The sequence below is a fragment of the Pleurodeles waltl genome, chromosome 11, assembly GCF_031143425.1.
Source record: "Pleurodeles waltl isolate 20211129_DDA chromosome 11, aPleWal1.hap1.20221129, whole genome shotgun sequence".
In the NCBI taxonomy this organism is placed as follows: Eukaryota; Metazoa; Chordata; class Amphibia; order Caudata; family Salamandridae; genus Pleurodeles; species Pleurodeles waltl.
The window spans coordinates 868372362-868395397 of NC_090450.1; the positions used below are offsets into that span (position 1 = coordinate 868372362).

At 41.8% G+C, this 23036-nt stretch overlaps 1 protein-coding gene across 1 annotated transcript in view; it reads right to left on the reverse strand.

Moving 5' to 3' along the window:
• The window catches only part of ANKRD13A (ankyrin repeat domain 13A), a 352335-nt gene that overhangs the window by 189198 nt on the left and 140101 nt on the right, over positions 1-23036 (reverse strand). Inside the window, exon 9 of the mRNA XM_069214719.1 lies at positions 16013-16074. Coding sequence (XP_069070820.1) covers positions 16013-16074 — 62 coding nt within the window. The remainder of the gene's footprint in view (positions 1-16012; positions 16075-23036) is intronic.

The window sequence follows — 23036 nt, forward strand, 5'->3', positions numbered from 1 at the left end:
AAACATTTATTAGGAGCAGGCAGTGGCTCCACAGACCACTGCCTACTCTTAAAAAATGAAAAGAAAACTTTTCAGCTTCCTTTTTGTAATGCATCCCATTAGCCTTTAAGGAAAACGGCCTGCAGTCTGAAAATAAATGCTTTATTCTAAAGCAATCACAGACATGGTGGTCTTCTGACCCCAGAAGGCCACCATCCCTGTGATTGTAGCTGTTCACAGTGGGTAGCAAATTGAGACCTGCCACATGAATATTGATGAGACAGGTCCATTTGCAACCCACAGTGGATCACTAACAGTGTTAAACATAATGTTGCACACTGCATTTTGAGATCTCCTAATAGCGAATAGCTAAAATTTGCTATTAGGAAATCACAAACCCACGATTTCATACATCTGGCCCCTAGTCCCTAGACAACAACTGTAGAATTCCTTGGCCAACCTCGCAGTAAATCCTGGAATTTCAGATATTCTCAATAGACTCCACAAAAAGAACTCCACCCAAGTAAAGTGGGGTGCCCGAGGGTGTGGAGGGGGGCTTACTGATCACATACCCATAGAGCGTGGGGTAGCTGATGAAGGGTAATGCCCTGAAACCGGTCCTAGGATGCTTGTTTCCGGTTCAGGGAGAACCTGGCTTGGCAGTTCGGGCTGGACTGTTTCCATGGGAGACAGGGTCAAGACTGATTTGCATATGGCTGGGTCCAAACTGGTGTGGTGAGCAAAAAAACAATGGATTAAACCCAGATCTTTGTGACTGGGGGTGAAGGTTTGATTTGTTCAGCATTTTGTCCATTATCTGTTCTTTTTGCATATAGAGCAAAAGCACAATCCGTAGCCCTTTACAGTGCAGACATCTGGGGGGCAGGGAAGTTGAGTGGCTTGTCATTTAAAGGAAATAGTTTTATAAAATCCTTATTTATCCTCGCCAAAAGTACACCAGCAATTCCTCTATTCTTTGATAGAGGCCTCACAAGGATTGGCGGCGTACCTCAGTTAAAACCGCTCCTCTTTTGGGTCAGGCTGTGGTCCACTTTGGAACTCGCAATCTACAGATCAGCATTTGAGGAAGTCATGAACTTAGGGATTTGTAACTCCTTCGTCTGGTTTTCTCATATCAAATTGCAATTGAGCAAATTAGGTCAAGGAATGCAATGGAGCCAGGGGTGTGGAATTCCTATAGCCGATGCCCAGGACATATTGTATGGGGTTAAGGACAACAAGTTTTCATGTTTATTTTGTCCTTGGGCCAAGTAGGCCCAACGCCCGCAGCACAAACCCTTTGGCTGCCAGTTTACAGTACCACATTAAAGTAGGGAAGGGCATTGTCTGCAGTTAAGGTAATATTTGTGCCCAAATGTCAATGCTGTTCAAACTTGTATTTATGGTTCATTAATGCAAAGCCTTTACTTTTAGGGTAAGCACACCAAATAAATGTTACAAGCTCAGACTGCACAACTGACAGTGGTTCCAGTAAAAAAATAAATGAAATGTATACATACACTTGCAAAGTTTAATATGAGGCTACATATAATGCTCCCAGAATGCTAGATGCAATATCTGCAGAAGTTTGAAAGCAAGAGTGATGATTATTTGCTTTTAAAATAAAAAAGTTCACAAAAAAAGCGGGCAGAAATTTTTTTGGGGCTAAGTTACTGTGAAAATTTAGGTACCATTTCTTTGAAGAATTATTTAGTAAAATGTGTTGATGCATGCTAACATTTCCAAAAATATTCATAATGGAAAAATTGATGTAACCAGGTCCAACAAGATTATGGGAAACATAAAAATAAACAAGCACTGACAAAGCCAACTGGTCCAACACTTGTAGTCAGTCTTTTGGATTTGGCAATGTGTGTCTTGTTTTGACATGGCTTTTGCAAAACTTTATTGTTGTGGGAGCTGCCAGGTCCTCACCATTTTAACAAACACTGGCAAAACCAAAAATATTTTTTGGTCTCAAAAATCATACGTTGCCACAGTAGTTCCTGGCACTGAAAAAAATTACTTTGTGTTTTGATATGCTTCTTGTGAAAGGGCAGAATGCTGTCACGCATAGCGAAGACAGCCGATAGATGGATAGAGAGAGGGAGATATAATTTTAATAAAAACAAAAGGTCTTGGTTAAAGGCATGCCTAATTATGGGCCGAATTCTTAAAGGTGGTCACAAAAGTGCACCCATTATATATGTCTTTGCATTAGTACGTATTTCATGACTGCAGAATTTACAGAAGACCAGAAAACCGTACTCCTAGAAAATATTTGTGAAGTGTATTTTAGCACAAGCAAATATGCATGTGTAGATTTGCTCATGTGAAAATCTGTTAAGCGTTTGTAAGTTCACTTTCCCTTTAACCACTGTTTTTCCCAACCCTGGAAGAAGTTTTATTTCTGCCTTTTTCAGAAGAAAATTTCCAACCTTTCTCAGTATGGGAAAAGATTAGAGAAGAGCTACTGAAAAGCATTAAATCATACATTTTAGTAGGTTTGCACATGCTCAAAAGGGCATTCCAACCCTGGAACTATTGCTTAACGCTAATGCCATCCCCAGTATATAGATCTGTGAAATGTTGGTAAATGTGGAAATTGCTAGCATTCAAGCCCTAGTATAGTACTGGCTCTGGCATAATCAGATAGGCTATTATCAGAGCTCTTATGTAATGAGAGTGCTGCCATAATTTGTCACTGCAATACATAGCACGAAAGGGACAAGTAGATTTTTTGTAGGACAAGTAGAATTATTATGAAGCAACCTGTCCCAAGGACAAGTAGATACTTTGTTTAATTCCACAACCCTGTGAAGCAATCCCTCTTTAATAAATAGCAAAACTAAAGTAGTTGTTAAAGAAGCATTTTGGGGAAGCATGATCAGTGCTCATCATCTTAAATCAGGTGGGTTGGTTGCCAAATTTCTTTCCTTTAAACCAGCACCTATGCTAGGATTCTATTTGAATGCATACTTACCTCGTTTGGCCTGAACTTTGGTCATAAAATTCAGGTTAGGCACTTTTTGTCACAAATACATTTACTAAATAAATTTACTTGTAAATGGAAATCCATTTATCCAAATCACAAATTTGCACATTCTGTAATTACACCTCAGAAGATGTAGAGCATTTATTTTTCTTTTGCCCGACCTAAGCAACACCAAGATGGCTCTGAATCAGGCCATCTGCATCGTCCAGTGGGTGAGGCATTTTACAGTAGCATATCGAATTTTGCAGGCAGACTGTAGTCCTTCCATTGGTCTTAGCCTTGGAAGTTATCTGCATGCAATTTGGCGAATTAGGAAACAATTGGGGAATGTTGTTATATTTTTATTAACAAATTACTGAATGTCCAGCACAGTGTCTTATTCATATTTTGTGAAAAGTAAGATTTTATGGACTTCTGTTTAAAAATGTATTTAGTATATATTTTTTACATTTCTGTATTATTGTCCTTGCGCACTCGACGTAATGAATGAACTTTTTGTCGCAATGCCCCCAGTTTTAAGAATTATGCATCTATATATCTACAAATGTTTTATTGTTCTTTTATTCATGTGTGGTATGGGCATGTGCCTGAAATAAATATTTATACAGTAAATACCAAAGAAATACCTATTCAGAGTTGGGTCTGTGAATGGACTGAAAACAGAAAGTCCTGCAGACCAGAGTGGGCAAAATGCCCCTCCCGGCAAACCTGACTGTCCAAGCAGATATATTTTGTGAAGTGCGGTGCTGCAGGATGCCCAAGTAGCCACCTAGCAAACGGCAAGGACAGGGACTTTGCATGCCAATGCAGTGGTAGCAACTTTAGCCCTTTTAGAATGAACATGAAGTCCTTTCAGAGGCTGCTTTTTGGCAAATGCATAACAGATCTTGAGGCATAGCATTATCCAGAGGGAGATGGGTTTCTTCTGCACTACTTTGCCTTTTTTCGCTCCGGGGCTGGTCGCCCATTAAGTGGTCTTTGGTACAATCTATGTAAAACCTTAGTGCTCTCTTGGGGTCTAAGCAATTACGTTTCTCCTCCTTCTTAGAAGGGGTGAAGTGGAGTATAGAACGCTGGCAGAGTTATGGTCTGACTGAAGTGGAACAGCGTGACAAGTTTTGGCGGAAAGGATGCCTGTGTCTGCAGAACCAGTTTGCCTGGGAACAAAGCCTGGGCTTACACAGAGAGCCTGAAGCTCACGCACACACTGCACCGACGGTGATGGCAATGAGAAACACATTCTTGATAGTAAGAAGCCATAAGGGATCTGTGAAGCAGCTCAAATGGAGTGCACAGCATTTAAGCCAGAACCAGATTAACGTCTCATTAGGGAATAACTAAAGGAGAAGGAAGAAGAGTGTTGCAGCCTAGTAAAAAAAAAAAAAAAAAATCGAAGAGGGCTGAAAGATAACCCTGAACTGTGTATAGAGTAAAGTCTTGCAGGAGGGTGAGTGATAGAACAAATGCCAAAATGTTAGATAGTTTGGCCTAGAAGGGGGCAATCTGGTGAGCACCGCACCAAGCCACTAATTTGTGCCAATGACAGGCGAATGCAGGTTTTGTTGGGGAACACCAGGGTGCCAAGATAACATCAACCACCTCTGGGGGAAAATCAAAAATGTTCAGCAGTTGCTGCTCAATCACCAAGTATGAAGGTAGAGATTGGGAAAGCCTGGATGTAGAACCATGTCAAAGCAGGCCCTCCCGGAGGGTCGCCTGATTGGCGGACATATTGAGAGCGAGAGACACTTTAGAAACTCAAACTTTGTGTGTTCTTGAAAGTGGTGAACAGATTGAGCCAATTTTCTCCTCATACACGGAAGAGACCATGTCACCACCTCTAGCTCTAGCTGCCAGTCGTGATTTGCTCAGCGCCGACAGCTGAGCTTGTACGCCCTGGCATACAATAATTCTGTTAGATGTTTTGCCACCAGGTAGATTCCTTGGTGTTCCTGCCATTGTCTGAGGCGCAAGGCCTCCTGGTACAGAATCAGTAACCCCACCCCATCCTGTTTGTTGTAGTACCAAATGGTGGTGGTGGTGTCCATGAGTACATGTACCAGCCTCCCTCTGATGGATAGAAGGAAGGCTTTCTTTGCAAAGTGGATGGCCCTCAGCTCCAGAATGTTGATGTGGACCCGGAACATCACTAGGTGGAGAAGGGAGAGGGTACTGCCACTGACCTAATTGTGGTCCAGTAACCACCACTGCAGGTCTTTTAAAGTCTTCTCTGAAATCTGAATCTGATTGTAGAAGTCCCCTTGATGTTGGGTGCATTGGGACTTCAGATCCAACTGCAGAGTCCACATATGCCACATGGAGTGCTCGATCAGCAGGATGCTAGAGACCATCAGTCTTAGCTGCCGCAGACTCGTCCACTCTGAAAATCAAGGACCAAGGGTGAAAGACTGGAATTATAGCCAAAATGTCCTGGACTCTCTTTCCCAGGGAAATAGCATAAAATAAAACCATGTCTAGAATGGCTCTGATGAAGGGGAGAGTCTCAGAAGAAGTCAGGTGTGATCTCAGCATGTTGACAATGAACCCCAAAGACGACAGGAGGTTCGCCATAGTCTGGACGTGGCTGATGACTGCCCGGGGTGAGTCTGCCTATAACAGCCAGTCATCAAGGTAGGGTAAGACCAGCACCCCTGACCTCAGAAGGTGTGCTGCCACCACCATTTCTTCCGTGAACACTGAAGGGCATGGTGAGAGCAAGCTGGAGCACATTGAACTGGAAATGCTCCTCTCCCACCACGTACAGTAGTAGTGCTGATGGGCCGGCAGGACAGGTATATGGAAAGAGGCATCCTGCAAGTCCAATGCTACCATCGAGGGAAGACAAAACCTGGGCCAGAGTAAGCATCTTCAATTTCTCCTTCTAGAGGAAGGCAGTGAGAAGGCACAGATTGAGAGTGCCCGGACGAGCACATCTACGCATGGTAGTGGATGGCAACGCAGGTGCCAATTGCACGCTGATGGAATAGGTGGTGTCCAAGCCACAATGAATTGTGAACTTGGCTGCATCACAACCCTCTTGTACCACCTGATACAGTACAGATTGAAGATCTTTAGGCACACTGGGAAGTGCCACCAAATCCCAAAGGACGTGACTACAATGGTCCCAAAAAAAAGGAAGTTTTTACTAGAACACAGGGCCAAATTAGTGGACGAAAAAAGGCGGTTACTGCTTGGCCCAAAAGGGTGTCGATCAGAGTCTTGTTGAAGGGCAGGATGGGCTCAGAGACGTCTGGCCCAGCTGCAGGTCCTCAGTCAGAAAATTCGTTTTTACCTGCAGGGTAGGGAGCTGGAGATCAAGGACTTAAAGTAACCCTGTGCACGAACATGGCATAGGATAGCGATTTTTTTGTTGCTGCCCCAGGGGCAGAGTAAAGGACCATCTGGGGAGGTGTCTAGCCCACTGGTCTCCTTCAAGTCCTCCTACCAGATGTCATCCTGGAAATGCTGAGTGAACTCATCACCCGGGTCATAATCGTTATCACCATGTGTGTCAAAATAGGAATAAAAAGAGGGTCCACTTTGACTTCTTGTGATTTTTGTGCTTCCCTGAAGACTAGGAGTGCGAACAAGATCGGCCTCTGAAGCTACTCTGTCGGCTCTGGGAATGGGAAAAAGGACTGTAACCAAACCTTCAACGAGGAACGTGACTTGAAGCGTTCCTGGCAATGAGTTTTCTTATGCATGGAGATAATGTTTCTCCTCACGTTTCCTGAAGGCCTTCAGATTCATCAACACACAGTCTCCGCAGGTCTTGGAGTTGTGGCTCGACCCAGACATCACAGGTACACCTGACGGGGACCTGTCACATACATCTGAAGCCATATCTGATAAAGTAATTTAGAAATCAGGCACCTTTGTTGCAAGGTCCTGCTGAAGCTTAGAAGTTCCATCTTTTCAGAGTTTCTGTAGTAGCTCATCCTGGTCACTTCTAAGGGTCCCAGAACCTCAGCAACAGCATGTAGGGGCCTGACGTACTCCAGAAGAGGTCACCTGCAGGATCCAATCCAGTTGCTACTGGTCAGCTGGGTATTCAAGAAAAAGCCTTGAGGTTTGTTAGATCCCTGTAGCCACAGAGGAGGTCAGCCAAATGACCCTACGAGTCGACTTCTTTGTCCTGGATACAAAAAGTGGGAGCAGGTCTAGCCCTTCAGGCCTCCACCCAGGTCTTAACCAGCAGGTCGAGCCGTCTTCTGTTCTTATGCATTTCCAGAGTGTTCTGATACACTGTAGGTGTGGAGCCACTTTTGTAGGATTTACTAGCCAGTGCGTGGGGTGACCCAGGACACTACCTAACCAATGACGAAAGAGTTCCCACCGGAAAACCTTTCCACTTGTGCAACACTCACAGTTTGCTTTACCACAAACTATTCCACTGTGTTTTGTTCTGAGGCAAATCCAACATGGTTGAATGTTTCTGCCCCTAAAGGAAGCTTGTGTGCCAGCCAGGGGTGTATTTAGGGAAATGAACCCTCCCCTCCTTCTCAGCTACACCAACCTGGCTCTAGGATCAGATCCGATCCCACTGGGCTGATGCCTAACTTGCTAATGAGGGCCAACAGAACAAAAGGCTCGCCTTGAACAGGTCTCCATTTACACTTAAATATGAATGAAAAGGCCTCATCCAGGTCTTTTTCAAGTTAATTAAGTTCCTTAACCCTCCTTAGCTGCTTTTCCTAAGCTATTATCTATCACATCCCTCAAACCCACGTCTTCCTGTGAAAAGGTCCAAGCTATTGCTTCTGGGAGCAGATTATATACCTCAAAAAATGGGGAGCATTGGACGCTCAGGCAGGTAAAGTGTAACTTTTTAAAAGTCACTTTTCATAAATATTTACTCAAGTTTGACTTCGCTAATTAATTGGATTTTATTAACTATTAAAAATAATGGTCAAATCACCTATTTCATAGTTGTGATTTTATTCTGAACTTTAGTTTTTATCATAAGATAGCTTAAACTCTTTACAGTGAAAAAGGGTTTTAGGGGCTAGTCACCGTAGGTTTCAGGCTACACAGGAAGGTATGCAGGAAGGCCTACAGCCATGGTTTCTTCTAGTGGATGGCACAATATGTGCTACAGTCCATGGGTGACGTAACTTTCCATGCAACTGGTTTATTTTTCTGCACTACATAAGATCCTTACTGTAAAGATACAAACGTCAATTAAAGATTAGCCAATTTTATTATGTTTAAGGGGCCAGGGCACTTACACTGGGGCCTGAACAGCAGTGCCACAGTGTGCAGATTTCAAGTACCAGCAATACCAGCCAGCATAAAAATGGTGGTGACCACGCAAGAAGAGGCACTTTCTCACACTCTCAAACAGCATTGAGCATGCATAATGCAAATAATCAGGTTTTGGTTTGAAGCAAGAGATATTCATGATGAAGACAATGAATACCTTGAGAACTTCTTAGTTACTGGTGGCTTCATCCCAGACTAATCCAAATCTATTCTAACTAGCAAACATGAGTTTATTTATTCATTTACAGAATAGTTTTGGGAAGTACTGTGTATTACCTTTTGGTTACTTCAGTGTGCCAGATAGAGGAAAATAATCTTTACTGAGAGAGGTTGGAGTGAAATTAGGCAGGCTTGGTTAAACTGTGTCTGAGATTTTTCACTTACAAACCCCGAAAGTAACCAGCTGGCAGGATGGCCATTTTGTTTAGGGCTTCACTGAAGATCCTTACAATGGAGAACTAGGACTATAGGTATGTAATATTTTCTTCGGCATTATAAAATCTTCATTGAGAGTCATAAATACTGTAATAGAATTTAGAAAAGCAGTCAATACAACAGCAGACAACTCGGCTGTTGGACAGTAAGAGAAATAATCGGTTTAGAAATCTGCCTATACAGATAGTGTTGGACGTGGAAAACTAAGTGTCAGCCAACAAAATGAGGGCCAGTGGCCCCAGATACAACCACTGGTTCAAATTAAGCACTGCTTACAGACAAGGAATTTACTTAATAAGATTTCTGGGCTTTCCTTCTCCAACATTAGTTTCAGTATGAGCACCTGGCTCTAGGCAATAATGTCTAGTGAACCTATGTACTAATGTCCATGTTGCAGGCTTACAAATGTCCTAAATAGGGACATGTCAACACAGGCTGTGGTTGCTTTTTTCCCCGCATGTAGAATGGGCCTTAGATCTTCTAGAGATAGGTCTGTTAGACAGTTGAAAACAAAGAAATACACTCTTTCTTCTATCCAGCAATAGATTGTTTGGAAGTAGTGAGCCCTTGTCTAATGTGGCCATAGAAAAAAACAATGGTTGTGTTTTCCTATTATCCTTTGTTTTGACTGAGTAAAACCGTAAGACTCTCTTAACGTCTTGTGAGTCCATTGAGCTCAGTTCTGGTGCTCAGGACATGAAGTCTCTGCTTTTTTTTGTTTTGTGCCATGGTGAATATGTGTAAGGATGGCAAACCCTATTCCAAAAAGAGTCTTCTACAACTTTATCGTTCAGCACCTATTTGTGGTTCTCCTTATGTCACCTGAGGACATTCAATTCTTGGGTCCGGAACTCCTGAGACATTATCACAGTCAGAGAGATCCTTCTGGGGCAGGGCCTAATGCTTCACCACTTCTGCTTGCAGAGGTAACTGTCTTGACCCTTTTTCTCTTTGTTGGTATAGTGCATAGTGGTGGTATTATCTGTCTGAATCATGATGTCCCTTGTGGTGAGAGAAGGGAGAAACGCCTTGAGTACCAAGAGTGCAGCTTTCAGTACCAGAAGAGTGACATGACAAGTCTTCTCTTTGTTTATCCAGAGTCCTGGATGGTCAGATGTTTGATATGGGCTCCCCACCATGACAGTGACACATCTGTGACTTCGGTTTGCATTGGAACCATTTTTTTGTAATTGGATTCCTATTAACAGATTTTGACGGTAACACCACCATAACATTATGTCTATTGCCAACATTGTGAGATGAAGGGTATAGTTCAAATTCTTTTTTTTTTTTTTTAACATTGGTCTTCCAGGCACTGCTGGAGAGGTCTCATGAACATTCTTGCGTTTGGAGCTATGTATTTGCAGGATGTCATGGATCCTAGAAGCGAGGCAACCTTGCAAGTTGTTAGATTGTTGGTAAATCTCAGCTTCATGCATTTTCTTCCAATGAATAATACTCTCTCCTCCAAACAATACACACATTCATCTAACCTGTCTGTTGTTGCCCTTAGATATATGCAAGATATTGTACTGGTTTCGGTACTGATCTGTCCACGTTGATGTGAAGTCTCAGATTGGGAGATATACTGGGTGTGTTCTAAAGTTCTATGCTGTTTTCAGCTGAGAGTCTGCTTCTTATTAGTCAGTCATTGTGGTTGGGAGAAACAATATCACCTTCCTCCTTAAATGGTGTACAACTACTGCCATGCACTTTGAAAAGGTTTGTGGGCGCTATTTTAGGCCAAAAAGTAGTAGGGTGCATCGGTAGGGCTCGTCTCCCACTGGAAATTTTAGAAATTTCGCATGATGTGATACAGGGATGTGAAAGTAAGTGTAGTGAAGATCTATGGTGCATAGCCAATCGTTTGCCTTATGTGATTTGATGAAAACCAGCATCCTGTATTCCTCTTTGGAGATAAACTTGTTGACAAACCAAAGATCTATCAGGAGTCAATATTGTTTTTGTTTTTCTCTAGGACTAGAAAAAATACCTGGAGTAAACTCTCTCCGTCTGTTGGTCTAATGGAACCATTTCTATTACTTGCTTTCATAAAAGAAGACAAGTTTCGCCTTTCAGCAAAACAGCTGATCTTTAGGAACGAACAGTGGAACTGCGTTGAATTTAAATGAGTGGCCTTGCTGTGTACTGATCAGATCTCATCTGTCCATGGTACATAATTTACACTCTTCCAGGTAAGGCGCCATGGTCCCATCTACAAGAGATGGTAATTGTGGGGGGTTAAAGTCCATGGTTCCTCCTACAATTTTGTGTGTGTGGGGGGAAGAGGAGGGGTGGTAGGGTGTTAGGCCATTATCACTGGTAGGCCATTAGGCCAAAATCACTGTTTTCTAGAGGAATTTCTTCTTCTAGACTGTGTGGTCTTTGTGGGAGTGATCTCTGATACCGTTTAAGATATTGCTGCGTTTAAGATGGTCTCTGATGTTGTTGAGGCTGATATGACCATCTCAGGGATTAAACCCTTGAATTGAACTGAACTTTGGGCTGGTACTGTTGTCTAAAGAACTTCTTTTGTTCTTCCAGCGCAACTACCTTTAGGGTTTCCAATTCACTTGAAACAGCTCTTCCTCAGTATGTTGTCCGACCATGTTGAACCAGAAAAAAGGGAACTTCATAATTTGCTGTGCATTAGGCATTAAGGATGACAGGCATTGCCATGAAGTTCTCATCTATGGCAGTAGCTGACTGCAGCAAGCTCAGCTGAGTCTATGGCTGCTCTGATTACGTGGTAGGAGACTAGGGATACTTCCTTTAACAACTCATTAAAATGTTGTTGCCGATGTTTTTGCAAGTCTGAGTCAAAAGATATAATGCCATACAATATCTCGCTATGATATGTGCCCAGGAGAGCTGTAGCACTGGCATTCCTTAAGTGTGTGAAAGCTGTGCTACACATTTTCTGCCCTGCTGCATACAACCTCTTGCTCTCTCTCTCTCTCAGGTGGAGAAACTGACTCTGGTGCAGATGCATGCTTTCGCCTGACTGCTGTAACTATGACTAAATTCCTTTTGGCATCAGCCCTAAGGAATTCTGGGTTTTGCTGGAATGGTTTGTATTTCTTTAAAAAGGGAGGTGTCACTACCTTAACTGTCATTGCTGTCATAAATTTGTCTTCTGGAATATCAAGCATACCCAGGAGTAGAGGTAAAAGAGTGTGGGTGCTGCCCTTGACTGTAGGGTCTCCAGTAAAATGGGCATTGTTAACATATAAACTTGAGAGACTACAGATGGAGACTGAGGTAGTGATGTTGTAGTGTATGAAGAACGTGATGTTGTTCTATTTTTCAGTAGCGATATGAATGTCACTTTGGAGGCTATTCTTGATGGTGAAACATTAAGAGGTGTTAAAGGTGACTGGACTGGATTCTCAGCCACCTCAGCTGATAATATAGAAGTGCAGCAGAATCTGAGCGACCAAAAGAAGTGACACCTGTTTCTTCTCTTCGCCTTCCATTTGGAGAAGGCTGCAAGTATTTCAACAGAAAAAACCCTTTTAAGAGCGTGTTGATAAGGAATGCCCAGATTAAACAGGTGGAGACAGTAACCAGAATTTTGACGTCACTGGAGATGGTGATAATGACATCTGAAACTTCTTTGACACTGATGAAGAATGTGCCATCCATATATATGGTTCTGTCTTCTGGGCTACTGGAGTTACCTTGCCCCCATCCCATCTTCTAGTTGGGAAACTGAAGGTTAGAGATGGGCCAATAGCCAGTCTATTTAGATCAGCAGATGTTTTTCAAGAGCGGGGCAATAACAGTATGTTTCAAAGAGAGTAAAAGGTCGAATTGATCACCTTTGATGCATAAGAACCTTAACCCCCTTGGGTGCCGCGGACGAGCTGGTTACGTCCTCGGCCACTGTGCTCGTGTGCCGAGAACATAACCAGCTCGCCCTGTACCCGGTCCACTAGACACCAGAAAAGCCAAAAAGACACCAGGGAGTTTTCTGTCTTTTTTTAAATTGGCATGAGGGGAGGTGCCCCTTGGGCAAGGGTCGCTTGGGGGCAGATCGGCCTTTATTAATTTGGCCCATCTGGCCCCAAGGGAGGAAGAAACCTCTAGACGCCAGGGATTCTTTACTTTTTTTACCTTAGGCAAGGGTCACTCCCCTGGGGGCCAAATTTACGTTAGGCCACTTCTGCTCCGCTTGAGGGCTTATCAGCCTACTTTTATTAGGCCCACCTGCCCTAAGGGGGGGCATAAACCACTTAGACACCAGGGATTTTTTCTTTCTTTTTACAGAAGGGGAGCGACCCCTTAGGCATGGGTCGCTTTCCTGGGGGGCAAATTTATTTTAAGCCATTTCTGCACCCCTTGGGGGCAGATCAGCCTATTTCTATTAGGCCAGAAACCACTTAGGAACCAGGGATTGGTGTGTGTCTGTGTGTATGTTTTGTTTGGGGGGGGGGGGGAAGCCCCTTGGGCAAGGGTCGCTCCCCATGGGGTCACATTACTGTTGGCCATTTCTGCCCCCCTTAGGTCAGACAGGCCTATTTTTTATCTGCCCCAGAGGTGACCCAGATAGCTCACTAGACACCAGGGAAGATTTATTTTTAAAAAAAGAGGGTGGGGGTATGGACATACCCCCACCCCAAATAAATGGGGACAACGTTGTTCTGCCCACCTGTGGGTAGATGGGGAAATTACCCCCAATCCACTCCCCGGGGGGAGGGAGAAAGCCTACTATATCCCAGGGAATTAAAAAAAAAAATAGTGGGATGGTGGCTACCAACCAGTATGGACATGGATATGCCCCCACCCAAATGAAGGGGGTAACAGTCTTTCAGCTCTACCCCCGCACACTAAAAGATCTTATCCCAAAAGCAAGCAAGAGGACATTTGATTATTTTGGGTTTTGGTTTTACATTTGGGCCATGAGAGCTTCGCTAACTCTCAAAATCGACCCACTTGGAACAGTGACGGCTGCACTTTTTGGACTTTAGGACACTGCCATGTAGAAAAATATGAGACCTAGACACATCTGAAAACTAAACATCTGTGTGAGTCCAGGGTGGTGTGCTTCACATGCACCCTGCACCATTTTCTTACCCACAATTCCCTGCAAACCTCCAACTTTGCTTGAAATCACACATTTTCCCCACATTTTTGTGATAGAACCTTCCAGAATCCACAAAATTCCTACCACCCAGCATTGTTGCATCTATAACGATAATAATTCTGCCACACTTGTCAGCCTAAAACCTTTTTTTTTTTCAAACTGCCTTTTTGGGCCCACTTTGGTTCCCCCTCAATTTCGAAATGTTTTTGGCTCTTCCCTGTCACAGGCGCTTGGCCCACCTACACAAGGTATTATTTTCATCGGGAGACTGAGGGGAACGTTGGGTGGTAGGAAATTTCAGCCGGTGCGGTGATCCCACACAGAAATGTGGGTAAAATTTGATTTTTTTTTAGCTAAATTTGATGTTTGGTGAGGATTCTGGGTAAGAAAACATTGGGAGATCCACGCAAGTCACTCCTCCCTGGACTCCATTGGGTGTCTAGTTTTCAGAAATGTCTGGGTTTGGTAGGTCTCCCTATATGGCTGCTGAGCCCAGGACCAAAAACACAGGTGCATCCCCCCCGCACCCCCATGCAAAAACTAGTAGTTTTGTAATTGATCATTTTGATGTGTCCACGTTGTGTTTTGGGGTATTTCCTGTCACCGGCACTAGGCTTACCCACACAAGTGAGGTACTATTTTTATCGAGAGACTTGGGGGAATGCTGGGTGGAAGGAAATTTGTGGCTCTCTCAGATTCCAGAACTTTCTATCACAGAAATATGAGGAAAAAGTGTTTTTTTGCCAAATTTTGAGGTTTGCAAAGGATTCTGGGTAACAGAACCTGGTGACAGCGCCACAGGTTACACGATCCTGGGTTCCCCGAGGTGCCTAGTTTTAAAAAATGCACTGGTTTGGTAGGTTTTCCTATGTGCCGGCTGAGCTAGAGACCAAAATCCACAGCTAGGTACTTCCCCAAAAAACATTTCAGTTTTCAAAGCAAAAATTTGATGTGTCTATGTTGCATTTTAGGGCGTTTCCTATCGCGGGCACAAGGCCTACCAACACTTGTAAGGTGCCATTTTTATTGGGAGACTTGGGGAAATGCTGAGTGTAAGGAAATTTGTGGCTCCTCTCAGATTCCAGAACTTTCTATCACCGAAATGTGAGGGAAAAGTGTTTTCCCCCAAAATTTGAGGTTTGCAAAGGATTCTAGGTAACAGAACCTTGTGAGAGCTCACATGCTAGTATGGGGACCCCTGAATTCAGAGATGTGCAAATAACCACTGCTTCTCAACACCTTATCTTGTGTCCATTTTGGAAATACAAAGGTTTCTTAGATACCTATTTTTCACTCTTTATATTTTAACAAATAAATTGCTGTATACCCGTTATACAATGAAAAACCATTGCAAGGTGCAGCTCACTTATTGGCTCTGGATACCTAGGGTTCTTGATGAACCTACAAGCCCTATATATCGCTGCAACCAGAATCGTGCTGATTTTAGTACTGTAAACCTTTTGTTGATTACATTTTCGAGGAAAATGCCATGTGTTTTCTTCTGCAGCCCTTTTTCCAATTTGTTTGAAAAAAAACAACATTTTTGCTGTATTTTGGCTAATTTCTTGGTACCTCTTTAATCCCTAGGATGTTGGAAAAAAGGACGTGAATTTGATGTGGGTAGCTCATGTGGACAAAAAGTTATGAGGGTCTAAGCACGAACTACCCCAAATAGCCAAAAAACAGGCTCGGCACCGGAGGGGAAAAGGCCCGCAGCAAAGAGGTTAACCAGACTACCAGCACAAACAGTATTCAATCAGCAGAGGGCAGGGCACAACCAGGAAACAGTGGACCTGTTCGGACAGTCGTATAATAAGTCAAACAAAATGAAGCAGGCATTTTCCCTCATGGCTCCCACAATATGGGATGAATTCCTGAAGAGGGCTGTCTTGCCTGTCCCTCTTTGTCATCCTCAAAGATCTTAAAAACTCTCTCTTTCTTCTCTAATCTCTCGTCCCACGTGACACCCCATGCTAAACTCTCACTGACCAGTTTATCCTTCTATAGCTGGTACTGTATGTTAACAGCTGTAATACAGTAAAGCAAATCACTGATTCTATTTGTGGGGGCAGGGCTTTATGAATACCAGTAAAAATAAATAAAAAGCTAATTGCTTTTGACAATTAGACTAAAGAGCAACAATCTGCCTACCCATCAGTCTACAAAAAACATTACTGATGAACACAAGATTTCCTCCTTCATAAATACAGCATATAAAATTTAAAGAGCAATGGGATACTGAGTTTTCAACTCACCACCTGGGCGCCAAACTGATGTTCCACAGTTCCCAGCAAAGACTCTAAAACGTTTCGGTCAGCTGAAAGATGATAGAAATACATTTTACTTCTAGAATGCTGGGAATAAAACCTTGATTCTTTAGTTTAGATGCATTTAGCTTGTATGACGGTTACATTACTTCCTTTGTTATTAATTATATTATATGAGAAGTCCACATATAACACATGCATTAAGAAAACAGGATTATGTTTCTCTATTAGTTGGAGAGTAGACACAATGACTGATGAGTGGTAAGCAATAACAATCTTCACAAAGCATGAACTTGCTGGAATCTGCTTAGCTGTGTATACTGACTTGTCCGTGTCAAAAAATGGAAAATAGACAATGTTTGGTCTTTCGGTAGGGATACTAAAGGGAAGCTCTGATGAAGGAGAAATTTAGCCTCCCTCTAGGTACAGAACCCAACAGGATTATTAGCATTAATAAGACCCTTGAGAAAGGAGTAGGAGGAGCACAGGTATTTATCCAGCTTGGTGAAACCCAAAAAAATGAGAAGGGAAATTGTTGCTAAGACTCGACTGGCATTCCAAACAAAAGAATAAGACAAGCCGGCGGGGTTATATTTTTGGTACTGCTAAGAATGCAATGACCTCCAGAGCTGCATTTCACTTCTGAACTAAGGCACAGTCGTAACAGCAAACACTTGACTACTCTGTTTGGCCTTTAAGAGGTGGTGAAAGTCCATCTCACTTTCTGTCAGGCATATTTGGCAGAATAAGTAATTCAAGAATGTGGCCGTGACAAAAAAGAGCATGCCTGCATAGGGACCTCAAACTATGGGCCTGATTCTAACTTTGGAGGACGGTGTTAAACCGTCCCAAAAGTGGCGGATATACCACCTACCGTATTACGAGTTCCATAGGATATAATGGACTCGTAATACGGTAGGTGGTATATCCGCCACTTTTGGGACGGTTTAACACCGTCCTCCAAAGTTAGAATCAGGCCCTATGTGTGTAAGTAAAAAGAGAAAAACGTGTGAATAGTAGAGCACTGGGCGAGTGGATGGTTTAAAGAGTCAAAAAGACCCTTTTAAAAAGTACTCTGCAACTATACTACCGGAGGAAGCAGATTTGATTGCTTGCAAATCTGACGCTCCTGACTGATGAGAAGAGAGAGAATACTATGCAGGTATCCCCAAGCAGAGTGAAAGGGAAGTCTTACATGCAAAGACAAACATGGAGTGCAGCTAGGTCAAAACCGAGCCCCCGGGAAGTATTTAGAAGTGATCAACCATGAGCCCAATTTCTCTCTTTACTCATATGCAAGAAAACCACTGGCAGCTTGAGGGGAAAACAGTACACTCAAGTCTAAGATTAAAGGACTGATTTAGAGTTCAGTGGAGGGGTACTCCATCACAAACGTGATGGATATCCCATCCTAATTATTACAAGTGCCATAGGATATAATGCACTTGTGATAAGGCAGAGAGATATCGGTCATGGAGTACCCATTTGCCAAAATCCAAAACAGGCCCTAAATTCTCACAACAGTCCAGTGACTGGGACACTCCAAAACTTAACCAATTACTTATTTTTAAGCACAATGCTTTACCCTTGAATAACATGCACAGAGGTTAAATGATTAGTTGTATTAAATGGTTGGGGGAATCAAAGGCGCAACAACACAAACACCACGAAAGAGTTAAATAACATAACATTTAATGTACAAATAGATTTAATAAAATTGTTTGAGAGGAATTAGAATACTGGTGAAGTGGAGAGATAATGGATCATTAACTTGTTTGGCTACCAAAATGTTTTACCCAAAAAGTGGCTCCTAAATAATAAGCACGTCTACATTATTCACTAGAGAGGCGCAGCACATCAGAGTTTTTACAGACAGGTGTGGCTGGGGTGAAGTTTGTGGCCTTGGTAGATGAACTATCTTTCTCTATGATGGTGTAGCAGTCTTTCCAAATGTGTGTACTAGCAAATTGGTCTGGTCTTGTTATGGAGGTTTTGGAGTTAGTGTGGTGTTTTCTGATTAGGTTTTATGCTCTTAATATATCAATATTATCCAGGAGAGTCATAAGCTGGATTCTAACTTCCACAAGCAGCCACGAAACATCAGGAAAAAAGGCACACTCCACCTACATAACTCAGACTCTGTTTGAAAGACAGAGCCAAACTCTCAATTTGATTGGAGTGTGGGTTCTATGAGGAATGTCACCTTTAGAACTTTAATGCATTGGATCTTCCCATAGCAGGCAAAGAAAGCAGTTATACCAATGAATGGCCAAAACAATAAGTCTAGGAACCCGAATAGCAAAATATGAAGGGGATAGTGATTCCTTCATGTAACCTAATACTAAATTCCCTGAGCATTTGAGGTTAAGTCAGTTTGCTAATGCAATTGCCTATGATCATTTACAAATATTATTGGCAAATGTAATGCCTGTCACAGTAAAGGAGAAAACTCATACTTGACAGAAAAATAAATTCAATTCTGCAGATAGCTTAGGCTATTTATGTTGCATTCAATAATTTCATTTACCATTTGAATTAATTTGTGATACAAAGTTTCTGCAAGTGTGGGAGGTGAAGCAGTGCAATGCTGATGTGAATCAAATAACCAAAGGAATGGTGGAGTACAAGTAAGCCATGTACATTCAACAGTGGCTCTCAGGATGCTTTCAAGGACTCATGGGGACTGGATAATTCAGTTTTTCTAGGTACATTGGTCAGACAATCACAGAGACAGTCCAAGGTTACAAGGATGTCAATGTTTCTACCACAAGGTGCGATATACACAGGGTCATCATCAGGACTGTGTCAATAACATTAGCACGTAGTACACCTACAGGGCAAGAACAGGGCCACTAGCCAAGCTGTTTAGAGAGACAAAAACTCACTGAAAGTGAGTCCAGGTGTGAGAAAACGCATACCTTTTTGTGATAAGGAAGGTCTGTGGCAATTAATGCAAAGCGTTCAAATTAAAACATCAGTGGCTCTGAAAAAGGTGAAACTGAATAAACAAATAGATAAATAATGGGAAGTTCTCATCTGTAGTGGGTTCAATGAAACTACAGCAAGGAAAGAAACCATGATCAATGCACAACTTACATAATTAGAGGCGAGTAACAAAGATGAATATATTGGTGGTAGAACATGGCAGAGAAACAAAATGGTACCTAAGGGAATTACTATCTTAAAAGCCCAATTGTACTGAAAAGGTGTGTCAGAGTGAATTAACCCACCAAGTAGAAATAAAACAAGTGTTGATCTAATCAAACTGGGCGCATATGAGTATCACTCTGTATAGGTAATGAACAACATAGCTGTGTCAAGTGTGGGGAAAAACATAAGGACCGTGCTCAGGGAACTGTGCTGAAGAGGTAGGTCAAAACAAATGAAATCACCAAGAGCAACTGATAAAGTTACCCCCTTGCATTAGATAGGCGATATACAAGCTGCACTCTGTTTAGGCAATAAAAAACAAACATGCAATGTCATAAGCAAGAATGATTATGGATCACGCTGAGAGAATGAATAAAAGTAGATGAATACTGATGAAATGCTTGCCACGGAGAGCAGAAGAGACAGTGGTGAAGGCACCAGTGGGTTGCTACTGTCTTGCCGTAACTCTGAATGCTTAGAAATTTAACTCAATACAAAGTAGGCAAAAAAATAGGTAGGATCACATGGGAAGACAGGTGGAGAGGCTGGTTCCTCGAGAGTAGTCAGATGCTAGCTCAGTCTGGCTTCTTGATTAGGGATACAGGTTTCATCCTCCTTCAGGATGAAAACAGTGTGCGGAATGCAGAATTTATACTGAGGTTTAAAGTGCCCCAATAGGCAACTATTGATGAACAATGGGATTCCACTTGTGACATTTTCCACCCCAAAACTACCTACAGCCTAAATGTATCTATAATAGTAAGTTAGTCTGCAGCAAAGTAACTCACAAGTATTCATCCTAATGACCTAAACAACATATTGGGAGATTTGCCTTCAGATAGGTAAACCCTTTTGCGTGACTTCCAACATAGATTTAACGCTGCTCTGCCTCGCTACCTCCAGGGCAGCAACAGGAATTCACACCTTCTTATCTAAGCTAAGTGCTCCACCAGAGCAGGTGGTTAGAAACCACATTCCAATACCATATCTTCAAAAAGGACACTGCCATTTTGAATAATTCCCAGGCTGTCTGTCATTTAAGCCTCACAGACATCATATTTTGAACAGGATCTAGGAAGACTGGATCAAAAATTAGTATCACCTCAAATCAAATTATGTTAACCTCATATGTGTATTAACAGCAGCCATAAAGGCAAAGTAATGAAAAAATGCATTTAATTAAAAAATATATTTATCCTCCTGTAAAGTCATTTATCTTTAAAGTGTATAACCATAGTTGCCTGAAGCCGATACAGTAGCAGAAACATGGTATGCCGAGAGAAAGATTCGCTTTTACCCTGTCCATTTGCACGTTTTAAGTTATGTTAGCTGGATAGTGGCAATTGTGCATAGTAAATCTTGATTTATACAGCAACAGTTCGAACTCAGGCCAGTGTTTAATAATGTTGCCAGCATGCAGAATGCAGGAGGTAAGGGCGTGTTCTTTAAAACAGGAGCACACGATGGCAGGTACAGTACTTGAGTCAAATCAGAAATCAAAGTACAAACCAGGCAAACGTTCTGAGGATTTGCAGTAGTGTAGATGTAAATAGCCACACAACGGGTCTCCAGAAAAGAGAGTGTGCTCGGGGGGATGGTAAGTAGGAACATGTTTTTGAGCTGGTAAAAGACTAGAAGATTGAACTGCCGTAGTCAGCTTAAAAGTATCCACGGCTTCGATTGAAAGAGAACCAGATGTAGTCTAGGTTTTAATTTCATTTGTAAAAAAAAAAATATAGACGGCCCTGATAATCTTGAAAACCTTGGCTATTAAATTACTTACTACTCAGAGTTCTGAAACAAGAAACAGGCAGAAACGTGGCAGAGTTCATAGACAGATCATCATAAAGGAATAGCATTAGCAGGAAATCTAAGGACAAAAAACAATACTCCTAAAAGATACAGCGATACCCTACTCATTGTTTTTTTTTTTTTTTTTTTTTTAGAATAACAGGGACAGAGAATGTAATCCTGTAGGCCAGATATTGAACTGAACAATTATCCTCGTTATGAGTCATCACACAAGACTTTTTGAAGTCCATTCTAAGTGTGCAACTTGCCAGAGTCAATCTATTATCCACAATTCCTTTAAAAAGAACAGTGATATGAAGTCCTAAATCCTGATCAATCAACTAAATGTAATACAAATGACAACTTATGTGTTTTTTTTATCCAAATATGACATTCCCCAGGAGAAGGGTTCCATCCTTGTGATATGCTGCTAAGTGAAACGATTCCAGAACTGTGCAATTGTGCTGACAAAGGGAACTAATATAACGTTTTTTTTTTTTCATACTGAATGGGAGGTTAGAGAATTGCTATTTTAATAGCATCTGTAGGGTCAAATATAAAGCATATAAAATGCATTCCATCGAATTTCACATATTAAAAAAACTACTAAAATTCAAGCAAATACAGCATTCTTATGGAAACATAATGACTGCAGGACTCCCAAGCTTTTGACACAGCACAGGTTCCGTTTGAAATACAATTCAGTAAAATAAAATTTATTGAAAAGTTTGTTCCCTGTGGTAGTGAATTTTAGGTACTTGGAGCTTGATGAGAACAGAGAGCACTCCCCCTAGTATAACCTATCCATATTTTTTGAAGAACAGAAAAACTACGCTCAATGTATTTTTCGATTGCAATTTGTTTCACTGTGAGGTCATTCTGATGTTAGACAGGAGACGGCTTCGGTTTGTTATTTATATTAGGATGTTTTTGCTTTTAGATGCATTTTTGTATAGAGGTGAGTTGATTTTTAAATCAGTGCTAATCAAGCTGTTTCATGTAAAGTAAACCCTGCAGTATGTTTCTGAAGTTTTACATTTTAAATAAACTAGTATTTTGAATTTTAACTCAATGGAAATAAACAGTTTTAGATTTCAGTGCTTTAAATTAAAAAAAATTGTAGATTTCATAGGCTGAAATACTATAGATCTTTACATATTTATACAAACTAAGTAATTTTCGATATCCTTATTTATTATCAGGAAAAAAACAACTTTCTAAAATTGGCATTTCAATGATAGTAATTTACAATCAGACTTGACCATCAGATTGGAGTTTAAAATTCTATTTATTAGGATTCTTGAACTATGGTTCTAGTTATTCCCAAACTGAACGTATGCATGATAAGGTGTACAATGTAATCCAGTGATTTTCTATGGGACAGGAAGTCAGCATTGCCACTGAAAAATCAACCTGGTGATTTTTCAGTTCCAGGAGTTGTAAAACTTAAACCTATGTCCTAGTTTTGAAATACTATGTACCCTACCCTGTGAGAATGTAAGGCATACCTTAGGAGTGACTACCAGCATTAAAATGGAAAGGGTGGGCTTGGCAAAGGTTTATTTTGCTAGGTCGAATCTGCAGTTTCAAAAGTGAACACTCAAGCTTCAGGAGTAGGACTAAAGATATGCTTATACATTGTCACTTTAGTGGTGGCCTAGTATGTGCCGCAATCCACTGGTGACATTTGACCTATAGGCCTGGGGTACACAGAGTACCACAAACCCAGGGATTTACAGGTAAATTAAATATGCCAATCAGAGATTAGCCAATTGTACACATATTTTAGGGGTCGGAGCACATGCACTGGGTCCTGGTTAGCAGGGCCCCAGGGGAACAGTTGAAAACCAGGTTGTTGGAAAATGGGTTATTGGTAAGGGCAGGTAGGTACCTACACCTAGCAACAAGCCACTAACCTCCACCTAGGTACAGTTAGGTCTCAGTAAATTAATCCCAGCTCAACCCTTGGTAGCTTGGCAACGAGCGTCAAGGCTTAATTTAGGAGACAAAGTGTAAAGCATTCAAATATCACAAAACAGTAATCAAATAAAACACAGGAAACAGTTTAAAA